Source organism: Pseudophryne corroboree, chromosome 12 (assembly GCF_028390025.1).
Source record: "Pseudophryne corroboree isolate aPseCor3 chromosome 12, aPseCor3.hap2, whole genome shotgun sequence".
NCBI lineage: Eukaryota > Metazoa > Chordata > Amphibia > Anura > Myobatrachidae > Pseudophryne > Pseudophryne corroboree.
The window spans coordinates 41,642,244-41,658,414 of record NC_086455.1 but is presented as its reverse complement, the minus strand read 5'-3'; the positions used below and the strand labels follow the sequence as shown (position 1 = coordinate 41,658,414).

The following is a 16,171-nucleotide window of genomic DNA, read 5'->3' as shown; positions in this document are numbered from 1 at the left end:
AATGAGGTGTCCCCGCCGACGGCGCCGACACCTGATTGGATGGATATGTGGAAGGTGTTAAATGATAATGTAAACTCCTTGCATAAAAGGTTGGATAAAGCTGAAGCCTTGGGACAGTCGGGGTCTCAGCCCATGCCTGATCCTACAGCGCAGAGGCCGTCAGGGTCTCAGAAGCGCCCACTATCCCATATTGATGACACAGATATCGACACGGATTCTGACTCCAGTGTCGATGGCGATGATGCAAAATTGCAGTCTAAAATGGCTAAAGCCATCCGCTACATGATTGTAGCTATGAAGGATGTATTGCACATATCAGAGGTAAACCCTGTCCCTGACAAGAGGATTTATATGTATGGGGAGAAAAAGCAAGAGGTGACTTTTCCCCCTTCACATGAGTTAAATGAGTTATGTGAAAAAGCTTGGGATTCTCCTGATAGGAAAGTGCTGATTTCCAAAAGGTTACTTATGGCGTACCCCTTCCCGCCAACGGACAGGATGCGCTGGGAATCCTCCCTTAGGGTAGACAAAGCTCGGACACACTTATCTAAGAAGGTGGCCCTGCCGTCACAGGATACGGCCTCCCTAAAGGATCCTGCGGATAGGAAGCAGGAAGGTATCCTGAAGTCTGTTTATACACATTCAGGTATCATACTGCGGCCGGCTATTGCGTCGGCGTGGATGTGCAGTGCTGTAGCAGCATGGACAGATACACTGTCTGAGGAACTGGATACCTTGGACAAGGATACTATTTTACTGACCCTGGGGCATATAAAATACGCTGTCCTATATATGAGGGATGCCCAGAGGGACATTTGCCTACTGGGCTCTAGAATAAATGCAATGTCGATTTCTGCCAGAAGGGTCCTGTAGACTCGGCAATGGACAGGCGATGCCGACTCTAAAAAGCACATGGAGGTTTTACCCTACAAGGGTGAGGAATTGTTTGGGGACGGTCTCTCGGACCTAGTTTCCACAGCTACAGCTGGGAAGTCAAATTTTTTGCCATATATTCCCTCACAGCCTAAGAAAGCACCGTATTACCAAATGCAGTCCTTTCGATCACAAAAAGGCAAGAAAGTCAGAGGTGCGTCCTTTCTTGCCAGGGGTAGAGGAAAGAAGCTGCACCATACAGCTAGTTCCCAGGAACAGAAGTCCTCCCTGGCTACCACTAAATCCACCGCATGACGCTGGGGCTCCACAGGTGGAGCCGGGAGCGGTGGGGGCGCGTCTCCGAAAATTCAACCTCCAGTGGGTTCGCTCACAGGTGGATCCCTGGGCTATACAGATTGTGTCTCAGGGATACAAGCTGGAATTCGAAGTGATGCCCCCTCACCGTTACCTAAAATCAGTCCTGCCTGCTTCCCCCATAGAAAGGGAAGTAGTGTTAGCGGCAGTTCACAAATTATATCTCCAGCAGGTGGTCGTACAGGTTCCCCTCCCTCAACAGGGAAGGGGTTACTATTCCACAATGTTTGTGGTTCCGAAACCGGGACGGTTCGGTCAGACCCATATTGAATTTAAAGTCCCTGAACATTTACCTGAAAAGGTTCAAGTTCAAGATGGAATCGCTCAGAGCGGTCATTGCAAGCCTGGAAGAGGGGGATTTTATGGTGTCTCTGGACATAAAGGATGCTTACCTGCATGTCCCCATTTATCCACCTCATCAGGAGTACCTCAGATTTGTGGTACAGGACTGTCATTACCAATTCCAGACGTTGCCGTTTGGTCTCTCCACGGCACCGAGAATATTTACCAAGGTAATGGCGGAAATGATGGTGCTCCTTCGAAAGCAGGGTGTCACAGTTATCCCATACTTGGACGATCTCCTCATAAAGGCGAGGTCCAGAGAGCAGTTGCTGATCAGCGTAGCACACTCTCAGGAAGTGTTGCAACAGCACGGCTGGATTTTGAATATTCCAAAGTCGCAGCTGATCCCTACGACTCGTCTGCCCTTCCTGGGCATGATTCTGGACACGGACCAGAAAAAGGTGTTTCTCCCGGCGAAGAAGGCTCAGGAGCTCGTGACTCTGGTCAGAGAACTCTTAAAACCAAAACAGGTGTCGGTGCATCACTGCACGCGAGTCCTGGGAAAGATGGTGGCGTCATACGAAGCCATTCCCTTCGGCAGGTTCCATGCGAGGACCTTTTCAGTGGGATCTGTTGGACAAGTGGTCCGGATCGCATCTTCAGATGCATCGGCTGATCACCCTATCCCCCAGAGCCAGGGTGTCTCTTCTGTGGTGGCTGCAGAGTGCTCACCTTCTGGAGGGCCGCAGGTTCGGCATACAGGACTGGGTCCTGGTGACCACGGATGCAAGCCTCCGAGGATGGGGAGCAGTCACTCAGGGAAGAAACTTCCAAGGGCTGTGGTCAAGTCAGGAGGCTTGTCTGCACATCAGTATCCTGGAACTAAGGGCCATATACAACGCCCTGAGTCAAGCGGAGCCTCTGCTTCGCAACCAACCGGTGCTGATTCAGTCAGACAACATCACCGCAGTGGCTCATGTAAACCGCCAGTGCGGCACAAGAAGCAGGGTAGCGATGGCGGAAGCCACCAGGATTCTTCGTTGGGCGGAGAATCGCGTGCAAGCACTGTCAGCAGTGTTCATTCCGGGAGTGGACAACTGGGAAGCAGACTTCCTCAGCAGGCACGACCTCCACCCGGGAGAGTGGGGACTTCATCAAGAAGTCTTCACACAGATTACAAATCGATCGGAACTGCCTCAGGTGGACATGATGGCATCCCGCCTCAACAAAAAGCTACAAAGGTATTGCGCCAGGTCAAGAGACCCTCAGGTGATAGCTGTGGACGGACACTAGTAACACCGTGGGTGTTCCAGTCGGTCTATGCGTTTCCTCCTCTTCCTCTCATACCCAAGGTGCTGAGAATCGTAAGAAAAAGTTGAGTGAGAACAATACTCATTGTTCCGGATTGGCCAAGAAGGACTGGGTACCCGGAACTGCAAGAAATGCTCACAGAGGACCCATGGCCTCTGCCTCTCAGACAGGATCTGTTGCAACAGGGGCCCTGTCTGTTCCAAGACTTACCGCGGCTGCGTTTGACGGCATGGCGGTTGAACGCCGGATCCTAGCGGAGAAAGGCATTCCGGATTAAGTTATTCCTACGCTGATAAAGGCTAGGAAGGACGTGGCAGCAAAACATTATCACCGTATATGGCGAAAATATGTTGCTTGGTGTGAGGCCAGGAAGGCCCCTACAGAGGAATTCCAGCTGGGCCGGTTCCTGCACCTCCTACAGTCAGGAGTGACTATGGGCTTAAAATTAGGGTCCATAAAGGTCCAGATTTCGGCCCTATCCATTTTCTTTCAAAAGGAACTGGCTTCGCTTCCTGAAGTTCAGACGTTTGTAAAGGGAGTGCTGCATATTCAGCCCCCTTTTGTGCCACCAGTGGCACCTTGGGATCTTAACGTGGTGTTGAGTTTCCTGAAATCTCACTGGTTTGAGCCACTTAAGACCGTGGAGCTAAAGTATCTCACGTGGAAAGTGGTCATGCTATTGGCCTTAGCTTCGGCTAGGCGTGTGTCAGAATTGGCGGCCTTAGCTTCGGCTAGGCATGTGTCAGAATTGGCGGCTTTGTCATGTAAAAGCCCCTATCTGGTTTTCCATATGGACAGGGCAGAATTACGGACTCGTCCGCAATTTCTGTCGAAGGTGGTGTCATCTTTTCATTTGAACCAACCTATTGTGGAGCCTGCGGCTACTCGTGACTTGGAGGACTCCAAGTTGCTTGATGTAGTCAGGGCTTTGAAGATTTATGTAGCCAGGACGGCTGGAGTCAGGAAAACTGACTCGCTGTTTATCCTGTATGCATCCAGCAAGCTGGGTGCTCCTGCTTCAAAGCAGACTATTGCTCGCTGGATCTGTAACACGATTCAGCAGGCTCATTCTGCGGCTGGTTTGCCGCATCCAAAATCAGTGAAAGCCCATTCCACAAGGAAAGTGGGCTCTTCTTGGGCGGCTGCCCGAGGGGTCTCGGCATTACGACTTTGCCGAGCAGCTACTTGGTCGGGTTCAAACACCTTTGCAAAGTTCTATAAGTTTGATACCCTGGCTGTGGAGGACCTTGTGTTTGCCCATTCGGTGCTGCAGAGTCATCCGCACTCTCCCGCCCGTTTGGGAGCTTTGGTATAATCCCCATGGTCCTTACGGAGTCCCCAGCATCCACTAGGACGTTAGAGAAAATAAGATTTTACTCACCGGTAAATCTATTTCTCGTAGTCCGTAGTGGATGCTGGGCGCCCGTCCCAAGTGCGGACTTTTTGCAATACGTGTATATAGTTATTGCTTAATAAAAGGGTTATGTTATGTTGGCATCTGTTGTTTGATGCTCTGTTGTTGTTCATACTGTTAACTGGGTATGTTATCACGAGTTATACGGTGTGATTGGTGTGGCTGGTATGAATCTTACCCTGGATTCCAAAATCCTTTCCTTGTAATGTCAGCTCTTCCGGGCACAGTTTCCTTAACTGAGGTCTGGAGGAGGGGCATAGAGGGAGGAGCCAGTGCACACCAGTAGTACTAATTCTTTCTTAGAGTGCCCAGTCTCCTGCGGAGCCCTTCTATTCCCCATGGTCCTTACGGAGTCCCCAGCATCCACTACGGACTACGAGAAATAGATTTACCGGTGAGTAAAATCTTATTTTTACACTGCAAATTAGATTGCAGATTGAACACACCACACCCAAATCTAGCTCTCTCTGCACATGTTATATCTGCCTCCCCTGCAGTGCACATGGTTTTGCCCAATTGCTAACAAAAATCCTGCTGCGATCAACTTGGAATTACCCCCATTGTTTCATCCCATACGTCCTCAAATTAGTTAGGGGCAGCCAGAAAAACTGGTGTTAGTCTACAAATGTGAAATATGATTATTATTAGGTTACCAAGGTTTTTAAACTATATATTATTGAGTTATAACTTATTTAAAGGGATGCACAGTTAGTATAAACATAGACGGTCAGCATCTTGGTATTAGTATGCGTTCTAAGGGAAAGGTCAGGTGTGTGGAACAGGTCCTAAGGACTGTGTATCTTGTCTGTCTGCAGCCAGTTCCTGTTGATATACCGCTAGTACCCACTCCTCAGTGCACTCCACCATCCTCTCCTCATCCTCCATTGAGAGAGCCATCTATGGTGAATACACCTCAACTCTCACCGCAAACCTCGTTGGAAGAACCAGAACTTCAACAAGAACTGTCTGAGGATGCTGGTTAGTTCCTGCCTTATCCAATTTCATATATGAACATTAAAGATTCTCCCTCTCCCCATTCCTCTGTTCTTCTCTCCTTCCCCCTCCTTCTTATCCCTCCCCCCCCCCCCTCCCGCTCTAGCATCTGTTCTGCACCCTCTCCATCCCCCTCTCTCTCATTCCCCCTGTGTCTCATCTTTTCTGCCCTCTCTCTCATCTTTTCTCCCCAGTCTCTTTCCCTCTCTCTCCTTTCTCCACCCTCTCCATCCCTCTGTGTAATGATTTCTCCCCCTCTCCTTCCACATTTCTCATCTTGTCTTCCCCTTGTCTTTCCCCCTATCTCTCATCTTTTCATCCCCCTATCTCTCATGTTCCCCCTCCTTACCACTCTTATCCTTTATCTGCTCTCCTTCCCCCTCTCTCATATTTCTCTATCGTCCTAGTGGATGCTGGGGTTCCTGAAAGGACCATGGGGAATAGCGGCTCCGCAGGAGACAGGGCACAAAAAGTAAAGCTTTAGGATCAGGTGGTGTGCACTGGCTCCTCCCCCTATGACCCTCCTCCAAGCCTCAGTTAGATTTTTGTGCCCGGCCGAGAAGGGTGCAATCTAGGTGGCTCTCCTAAAGAGCTGCTTAGAAAAGTTTAGCTTAGGTTTTTTATTTTACAGTGAGTCCTGCTGGCAACAGGATCACTGCAACGAGGGACTTAGGGGAGAAGAAGTGAACTCACCTGCGTGCAGGATGGATTGGCTTCTTGGCTACTGGACATTAGCTCCAGAGGGACGATCACAGGTACAGCCTGGATGGTCACCGGAGCCTCGCCGCCGGCCCCCTTGCAGATGCTGAAACGAGAAGAGGTCCAGAATCGGCGGCAGAAGACTCCTCAGTCTTCTTAAGGTAGCGCACAGCACTGCAGCTGTGCGCCATTTTCCTCTCAGCACACTTCACACGGCAGTCACTGAGGGTGCAGGGCGCTGGGAGGGGGGCGCCCTGGGAGGCAAATGAAAACCTTTTTTGGCTAAAAATACCTCACATATAGCTCCGGGGGCTATATGGAGATATTTAACCCCTGCCAGAATCCGTTAAGAGCGGGAGACGAGGCCGCCGAAAAAGGGGCGGGGCCTATCTCCTCAGCACACAGCGCCATTTTCCCTCACAGAAAGGCTGGAGGGAAGGCTCCCAGGCTCTCCCCTGCACTGCACTACAGAAACAGGGTTAAAACAGAGAGGGGGGGGCACTAATTTGGCGTTAGAAATATATAAAAGATGCTATAAGGGAAAACACTTATATAAGGTTGTCCCTATATAATTATAGCGTTTTTGGTGTGTGCTGGCAAACTCTCCCTCTGTCTCTCCAAAGGGCTAGTGGGTCCTGTCCTCTATCAGAGCATTCCCTGTGTGTGTGCTGTGTGTCGGTACGTGTGTGTCGACATGTATGAGGACGATGTTGGTGAGGAGGCGGAGCAATTGCCTGTAATGGTGATGTCACTCTCTAGGGAGTCGACACCGGAATGGATGGCTTATTTAGGGAATTACGTGATAATGTCAACACGCTGCAAGGTCGGTTGACGACATGAGACGGCCGACAAACAATTAGTACCGGTCCAGACGTCTCAGAAACACCGTCAGGGGTTTTAAAACGCCCGTTTACTTTAGTCGGTCGACACAGACACGGACACTGAATCCAGTGTCGACGGTGAATAAACAAACGTATTCCTTATTAGGGCCACACGTTAAGGGCAATGAAGGAGGTGTTACATATTTCTGATACTACAAGTACCACAAAAGAGGGTATTATGTGGGATGTGAAAAAACTACCGTAGTTTTTCCTGAATCAGATAAATTAAATGAAGTGTGTGATGATGCGTGGGTTCCCCCCGATAGAAAATATGGGCGGTATACCCTTTCCCGCCAGAAGTTAGGGCGCGTTGGGAAACACCCCTTAGGGTGGATAAGGCGCTCACACGCTTATCAGAACAAGTGGCGGTACCGTCTATAGATAGGGCCGTCCTCAAGGAGCCAGCTGACAGGAGGCTGGAAAAATATCATAAAAAGTATATACACACATACTGGTGTTATACTGCGACCAGCGATCGCCTCAGCCTGGATGTGCAGAGCTGGGGTGGCTTGGTCGGATTCCCTGACTAAAAATATTGATACCCTTGACAGGGACAGTATTTTATTGACTATAGAGCATTTAAAGGATGTATTTCTATATATGCGAGATGCACAGAGGGATATTTGCACTCTGGCATCAAGAGTAAGTGCGATGTCCATATCTGCCAGAAGATGTTTATGGACACGACACTGGTCAGGTGATGCAGATTCCAAACGGCACAAAGGTGTATTGTCGTATAAAGGAAGAGGAGTTATTTGGGGTCGGTCCATCGGACCTGGTGGCCAGGGCAACTGCTGGAAAATCCACCGTTTTTACCCTAAGTCACATCTCTGCAGAAAAAGACACCGTCTTTTCAGCTTCAGTCCTTTCGTCCCTATAAGAGTCATATCTGCCCAGGGATAGAGGAAAGGGAAGAAGACTGCAGCAGGCAGCCCATTCCCAGGAACAGAAGCGTTCCACCGCTTCTGACAAGCTCTCAGCATGACGCTGAGACCGTACAGGACCCCTGGATCCTACAAGTAGTATCCCAGGGGTACAGTTTGGAATGTCGAGACGTTTCCCCTGCGCAGGCTCCTGAAGTCTGCTTTACCAAGGTCTCCCTCCGACAAGGAGGCAGTATGGGAAAAAATTCACGAGCTGTATTCCCAGCAGGTGATAATTAAATTACCCCTCCTACAACAAGAAAAGGGGTATTATTCCACACTATATTGTGGTACTGAAGCCAGAAGGCTAGGTGAGACCTATTCTAAATCTAAAAAAATTTTGAACACTTACAAAGGTTCAAATCAAGATGGAGTCACTGAGAGCAGTGATAACGAACCGGGAAGAAGGGGACTATCGGGTGTCCCGAGACATCAGGGATGCTTACCTCCATGTCCCAAATTTGCCCTTATCACTAAGGGTACCTCAGGTTCGTGGTACAGAACTGTCACTATCAGTTTCTGACGCTGCCGTTTGGATTGTCTACGGCACCCCGGGTCTTTACCAAGGTAATGGCCGAAATGATGGTTCTTCTTCGAAGAAAAGGCGTCTTAATTATCCCTTACTTGGACGATCTCCTGATAAGGGCAAAGTCCAGGAAACAGTTGGAGGTCGGAGTAGCACTATCTCGGATACTGTTACAACAGCAGGGGTGGATTCTAAATATTCCAAAATCGCAGCTGATCCCGACAACAAGTCTCCTGTGCTTAGGGATGATTCTGGACACAGTCCAGAAAAAGGTGTTTCTCCCGGAAGAGAAAGCCAGGGAGTTATCCGAGCTAGTCAGGAACCTCCTAAAATCAGTGCATCATTGCACAAGGGCCATGGTAAAAAAAATGGTGACTTCCTTCGAAGCAATTCCAGTCGGCAGATTTCATGCAAGAACTTTTCAGTGGGATCTGCTGGACAAATGGTCCGGATCGCATCTTCAGATGCATCAGCGGATAACCCTATATCCAAGGACAAGGGTGTCTCTCCTGTGGTGGTTACAGAGTGCTCATCTTCTAGAGGGCCGCAGATTCGGCATTCAGTTTGGATGTTGGTGACCACGGAGGCCAGCCCGAGAGGCTGGGGAGCAGTCACACAAGGAAAAAATTTCCAGGGAGTGTGATCAAATCTGGAGATTTTTCTCCACATAAATATAGCTAAGGGTAAATTTATAATGCTCTAAGCTTAGCAAGACCTCTGCTTCAAGGTCAGCCGGTATTGATCCAGTGGGATAAAACATCACGGCAGTCGCCCACGTAAATAGACAGGGCGGCACAAGAAGCAGGAGGGCAGTGGCAAAAACTGCAAGGACTTTTCGCTGGGCGGAAAATCATGTGATAGCACTGTCAGCAGTGTTTCATTCCGGGAATGGAAACTGGGAAGCAGACTTCCTCAGTAGGCACGACCTCCACCCGGCAGAGTGGGAACTTCATGGGGAAGTTTTCCACATAATTGTAAACCGTTGGGAATTACCAAAGGTGGACATGATGGCGTCCCGTCTGAACAAAAAACGGGACAGGTATTGCGCCAGGTTAAGAGACCCTCAGGCAATAGCTGTGGACGTTCTGGTAACACCGTGGGTGTACCAGTCGGTGTATGTGTTCCATCCTCTGCTTTTCATACCTAAGGTACTGAGAATTATAAGACGTAGAGGAGTAAGAACTATACTCATGGCTCCGGATTGGCCAAGAAGGACTTGGTACCCGGAACTTTAAGAGATGCTCACAGAGGACTTATGGTCTCTGCCGCTAAGAAGGGACTTGTTTCAGCAAGTACCATGTCTGTTCCAAGACTTACCGCAGCTGCGTTTGACGGCATGGCGGTGGAACGCCGGATCCTAAGGGAAAAGGCATTCAGGAAGAGGTCATTCCTACCCTGGTCAAAGCCAGAAAGGAGGTGACCGCACAACATTATCACCACATGTGGCGAAAATATGTTGCGTGGTGTGAGGCCAGGAAGGCCCCACGAAGAAATTTCAACTCGGTCGATTCCTGCATTTCTTGCAAACAGGAGTGTCTATGGGCCTCAAATTGGGGTCCATTAAGGTTCAAATTTCGGCCCTGTCGATTTTTCTTCCAGAAAGAATTGGCTTCAGTTCCTGAAGTCCAGTAGTTTGTCAAGGGAGTATTGCATATACAACCCCCTTTTGTGCCTCCAGTGGCACTGTGGGATCTCAACGTAGTTCTGGGATTCCTCAAAACACATTGGTTTAAAACCAGTCAAATCTGTGGATTTGAAGCATCTCACATGAAAAGTGACCATGCTCTTGGCCCTGGCCTGGACCAGGCGAGTGTCAAATTGGTGGTTTTTTCTCAAAAAAGCCATATCTGTTTGTCCATTCGGACAGGGCAGAGCTGCGGACTCGTCCCCAGTTCTCTCCCTAAGGTGGTGTCAGTGTTTCACCTGAACCAGCTTATTGTGGTGCCTTGCACCTACTAGGGACTTGGAGGACTCCAAGTTGCTAGATGTTGTCAGGGCCCTGAAAATATGTTTCCAGGACGGCTGGAGTCAGGAAAACTGACTTGCTGTTATCCTGTATGCACCCAAAAAACTGGGTGCTCTTGCTTCTAAGCAGACTATTGCTAGTTGGATGTGTAATACAATTCAGCTTGCACATTCTGTGGCAGGCCTGCCACAGCCAAAAATATGTAAATGCCCATTCTAAAAGGAAGGTGGGCTCATCTTGGGCGGCTGCCCGAGGGGTCTCGGCTTTACAACTTTGCCGAGCGGCTATTTAGTCAGGGGCAAACACGTTTGTAAAATCCTACAAATTTGATACCCTGGCTAAGGAGGACCTGGAGTTCTCTCATTCGGTGCTGCAGAGTCATCCGCACTCTCCCGCCCGTTTGGGAGCTTTGGTATTATCCCCATGGTCCTTTCAGGAACCCCAGCATCCACTAGGACGATAGAGAAAATAAGAATTTACTTACCGATAATTCTATTTCTCGGAGTCCGTAGTGGATGCTGGGCGCCCATCCCAAGTGCGGATTATCTGCATTACTTGTACATAGTTACAAAAATCGGGTTATTATTGTTGTGAGCCATCTTTTCAGAGGCTCCGCTGTTATCATACTGTTAACTGGGTTCAGATCACAGGTTGTACAGTGTGATTGGTGTGGCTGGTATGAGTCTTACCCGGGATTCATAAATCCTTCCTTATTGTGTACGCTCGTCCGGGCACAGTACCTAACTGAGGCTTGGAGGAGGTTCATAGGGGGAGGAGCCAGTGCACACCACCTGATCCTAAAGCTTTACTTTTTGTGCCCTGTCTCCTGCGGAGCCGCTATTCCCCATGGTCCTTTCAGGAACCCCAGCATCCACTACGGACTCCGAGAAATAGAATTATCGGTAAGTAAATTCTTATTTTTCTGCAGCCCCCCCCTTCCCCCATCAGTCATGCCCCCTTCCCGATTTCTCATCCTTTATCCGCTCTCCTTCCCCTATCTTTCATCTTTCTCCCACCCCCTCTCTTTAATCTCTTCTCCCACCTCTCCTCCTCTCTCTCCTCTTTTCTCCCCTCTTTCCGTCCCCCTATCTCTCATCCTTTCTCCCCCTCTCCTTGTCCGGGTATGGGTCATTTGGTCGACAAGACTTAGGTCGACAGTTATTAGGTCGACCACTATTGGTTGACATGGTCATTAGGTCGACATGGAAAAAGGTTGACATGAGTTTTTCTTTTCACTTTTTTTGGTGTCGTTTTCTTCGTAAAGTGATAGGGAACCCCAATTAGTGCACTGTGTCCCCTCGCATGGTTTGCTTCGTTCGCCATGCTACGGGCAAGTTTACCGTTCCCAATTGTAGTCCACGTGGATTGTAAAGTATGAAAAAGGTAAAAAAATGAAGAAGAAAAAATTTGAAAATGGCCATGTCGACGAATAGTGGTTGACCTAATGACTGTCGACCTAAATCTTGTCGACCAAATGACCGTAAGCCCCTTGTCCTTCCTCCCTATTTTATTATAACTTTCAGTACAACTGAGTGGTCCTCTGTCTTTCTATGTAGATTGACCATTTCAACTTGTAGACTATACTGGTGAAGGGTGCCTACATCCAACTAGTGCCTGTTGTAAAGCTTCCTACGGAAACAGATGTGTCCACATAAACCTTTTCACAAATTCCACCAATTAGCACAGCTTTCCACGACGCATACTTTGTTACTTCCCAAATTCAGCCCTTAAGGCCCCCTGACAGTCAAGGTCTTGAGGATATCCATGTTTAAGCACAGGTGGCTTAGTCAGTACCTCAGTCAGTTTAATTATACCATCTGCACACAAGAATGAATAGCCTTAAAACCTGGACTGCTAGGTTGTCTTGAGGAAACTCTGACCTAGTCCACTATTTGCAAACTAAAATGCTAGATTGAGGAAAAAGTTCACAAGGCAAGTCCGATGGTGACCCTCACATGCATAACTATCCGTATCTGCCACTCTGTACCAATTCCTGTGCAACAGAAAACCTAGTACGCCATTTGCAAACTAAGAAGTAAGATTCAGTAAAGGGAGCAAAATTGAGGAAAGAGTAGTAGCAATAATAATAATTAAAAATAATTGTATTTATATAGTGCTTTTCTCCAGTAGGACACCAGGCATTTTACAGATAGTATGCACATAATACAGAGGTTTACATTTGTGTGAAATATAGAAAATATGAACATAATGCAAAGGTGCAGCAGCCATTTTGGGTCATCAGTTCCAGGTATTATTCATCCTACCCACAAAGGATCCAATAGGGTACAAGGAGAGACAGACATGTTGGACTAAGTGGGCTTGGGAAGAAGGGGGGCAGGATGGTAGAGTACATGATGCAGCAGTATGGAGGGCATGCAAAGCAGTCCGTGTATTGCACTTAGAAGTAGAAGATAAAATGAATTGAAAACAAACCGAATGTGTGACAACAGAATGCAGTTATTGTGTCAGTCGTCTCTCGCCATATGGCAAAAAGTCTGGGTGTATGAGGGCACATCTGAATTGTTAAAACTATATATATATATATATATATATATATATATATATATATATATATATATATATATATCTGTTTTTCATTGTATATGTGTTTTCCTGTAAACCCAGGGATTACCCCTAGAGACATTAACTAGTGACCATGTGACGGAAAGATGGTGGTTCCCTCCATTTTTCAGGTTTCAACACATATATTTCTCTTAACTGTGGATATGTTTATGGAAGATTTCTTGATTCTATTCATTGCTTTTACATTTTATTTATATATTTGATGTAAAATGCATGCCTGAATTACAGAGGTTGTGTTGTTCACTTATAGGGCAGAGGATTCCATTAAGTCATGTTGATACACCCACAATCACACCAGTAGCATCACCCCCGAGAGTGGACACTCCTACACCTCTTATACCAGACGATGATGAAGGTCCAGAAAGTCCTGCCCCGAGTCCATGGGACAATATGGAACAGCCAGTAGAAGAGGAGAACCCTCACTCTATAACGGAAGCTGTTCAATACAAAGATGCTGCGTAAGTAAAACAACGCTACGCTCTGTATACAGGCGGCACTGGCTACATACACGGATATTGGTATGAGGCAGTTGTATGCAGATCATTCTGTTTGTTATTGGGTGTCACTGTAAATTCCATCCCACTGTTGTGATTAGATTTAGTGACTACTAGTGTGACTGTGCAAACAGGTCTCCATCAGATCCAGTAGTTGTCTGCATCTTCTGACTGAGCATCAGACGGCCATATCTCCTCTCATGTGGCCACCTGTGTGAGTGGTCCAATAAAGTGAAACCTTGTCGCTCAGTATTATCCCATACACAGTCCTATATTGTCTGTTGAATACACATTATTTGTGATGACTATACGTTACATAGTTGCTTTTATTTTGTTTTCTTTCAGTGTAATGACAGTGGCTGAAGAAGGACCAAAGAGCTTAATCTCCGAACCGGAGAAACCAATTCTGATTTCTCCTGTACAAAGAACCCCGTCACCTGTTTCTTCTTTAACAAGCTCCTCACCTTCTACAGATGAAAGCAGCCTGACAGTCACTGAGTCTTCCTCCACAGACAAACCCATCTCTGAAGGAGAGGTCTTGTACAGTTATGGACAGATGGTTGCTGCAAGAGGTAATGCAGCCCTGGCATGTAATTGTGCGCACATGAAAAGTGGGCATCGTCACTGCTCAAGGGGCGGGCCGCGAGACACAGGGGCCTGGCCTTTAAGCATGCCCCGTCTCTCTATGCTGGGTGGATAAGCAGAGTGCCGGGAGGCTGAGTTGCTCGGCCAGTCCCTGCCTATGAGAGCTGAGCAGAGTTCTGGGAGGCTGAGCTGCTCGGGCAGTCCCTGTGTATATGAGCCGAGCAGAGTGCTGGGAGGCTGAGCTACAAGGCCAGTCCCTGCTTATGAGAGCTGAGCAGAGTGCCAGGAGTCTGAGCTGCTCGGCCAGTTCCTGTCTGAGAGCCGAGCAGAGTGCTGGGAGACTGAGTTGCTCAGCCAGTCCCTGTGTATGAGAGTCGAGCAAAGTGCCGGGAGACTGAGCTGCTCGGCCAGTTCCTGTCTATGAGAGCCGAGCAGAGTGCTGGGAAGCGGAGCTGCTCGGCCAGTCCCTCTCTATGAGAGCCGAGCACAGTGCCGGGAGACTGAGCTGCTCGGCCAGTCCCTGTTTATGAGAGCCGAGCACAGTGCCGGGAGACTGAGCTGCTCGGCCAGTCCCTGTATATGAGAGCCGAGCAGAGTGCCGGGAGACTGAGCTGCTCAGCCAGTCCCTGTATATGAGAGCCGAGCAGAGTGCCGGGAGACTGAGCTGCTCGGCCAGCCCCGGACTCTCTGCTTGGCCGGACCGGCCCATCAGCTCATCGATCCTATGACTACGGTAGACTAAATTGGGGAAACTAAAAATATGGATGATGGGCTCTTTGGGGCACCACATTCCGTGTGTTAATATGATTTAGCAGTAATTTTCAGTGTGAACATTCTGGATTATTGTTTTGCACAATGCCACCTGTAGTATATTGTATAACATTATTAGCTTGAAAGTGGCGTTTTGTGTGTTTTCTTCCAGCCTTAGCAGAAGGTGGTCTCCTTTATCCAAACTTGATGGAAAGTATGTCCAGCACTCTCAGGGATGCTCATGATATGGTAAGTAGGCTCCTAACTGTAGCTAACTCTGAATAAATGTCTGTTAACGTATAAAATGCATGCTAGGTGAATTTCTGTTGCAAAACATGTTATATCTTTAAGAATCAATGGGGGGAATTCAATTGTTTGAAAAGTCGGTTGGGTGTCTGTTTTTTCCTGTCTATTAATTAGATAGGAAAAAACACAGACACCCAACTGACTTTTCAAACAAGTGAATATCCCCCAATGAGTTCTATATATATCCATATCTTGCCAGAACTTGGGCTGCTTGCCAGTGTGTTTACATGTACAGCGTGCTGAGTCCAAGCTTTCATTCTCGTTTATCAGCCATTTCAGTTACAGAAATTCCCTTCAATGTTTTTCTCTTACGTCCTAGGAGATAGTGGGAATCCATTTAGTACCATCGTGCATAGACTGGTCCACTAGGAGCCATGGGCACTATAGAAGGTTGATTAGGTGTGCTGGCTCCAGCCTCTATGCCCCTCCTACCAGACTCAGTTTAGAAAATGTGCCCGGAGGAGCTGGTCACGTCTCTAGAAGCTCCTGAAGAGTTTTCTGCATTTATTTTCTAAGTTTGTTATTTTCAGGCATGACTGGATGGCACCAGCCTGCCTGCTTCGTGGGACTTGGGGGGGGAACGGCCCAACCTCTCTCAGGGTTAATGGTCCCGTTCCCCACTGACAGGACGCTAGCTCCTGAGGGAACTATTTGCAAGCCTCACCACGGCGAGCGTACATCCCCGCAGTACGCCGCCACCCCTAACAGAGTCAGAAGAATGAAGAGTGGTGAGTTCTAAGCCGGCGTCCCGGTTAGCGGGTCACCGGCCATTATTGCAGCATGAGGCTACGGAGATGAATGGCTTCTAAACAGGGCGGACTGCGTTTCCCAACGGTGTACGGACACAGACACTGAACAGCGGACACAGTACCCAGACTGGCAACAAAGCCATAAAAGGAGTCTGTCTCCATTTTATGCATATAGACACATACAGCCAGTATAAAGAAGAGCGGGAAGATCGCACGTCATTGAAGGGGCGGGGCTTCACTATGAGTGGCCCAGCAGCTCACAGGCACCATTTTCTCTACTGCAGCTGACAGACGCTGACTGACAGGGATGCGCAGCTCCTCCGGAGAGACTCCAGATTACCTCAGCGGTACCAGGGGGTCATAGCAGGGGGGGAGCGATTATTAGTGTACTAAGGGGGTCATTCTGACCCAATAGCCCGCTGCAGTTTATCGCAGCGGTGCGATCAGTTCAGTACTACGCA

General features: G+C 48.4%; 1 protein-coding gene across 4 annotated transcripts in view; it reads left to right on the top strand.

Moving 5' to 3' along the window:
* The window catches only part of KIAA0586 (KIAA0586 ortholog), a 216,562-nt gene that overhangs the window by 84,937 nt on the left and 115,454 nt on the right, over positions 1-16,171 (top strand). For all 4 annotated transcript variants that reach the window (XM_063947395.1, XM_063947394.1, XM_063947397.1 and 1 more), the window contains exons 23-26: positions 5,071-5,233; positions 13,077-13,284; positions 13,666-13,892; positions 14,828-14,904. In XM_063947395.1, coding sequence (XP_063803465.1) covers positions 5,071-5,233; positions 13,077-13,284; positions 13,666-13,892; positions 14,828-14,904 — 675 coding nt within the window. The remainder of the gene's footprint in view (positions 1-5,070; positions 5,234-13,076; positions 13,285-13,665; positions 13,893-14,827; positions 14,905-16,171) is intronic.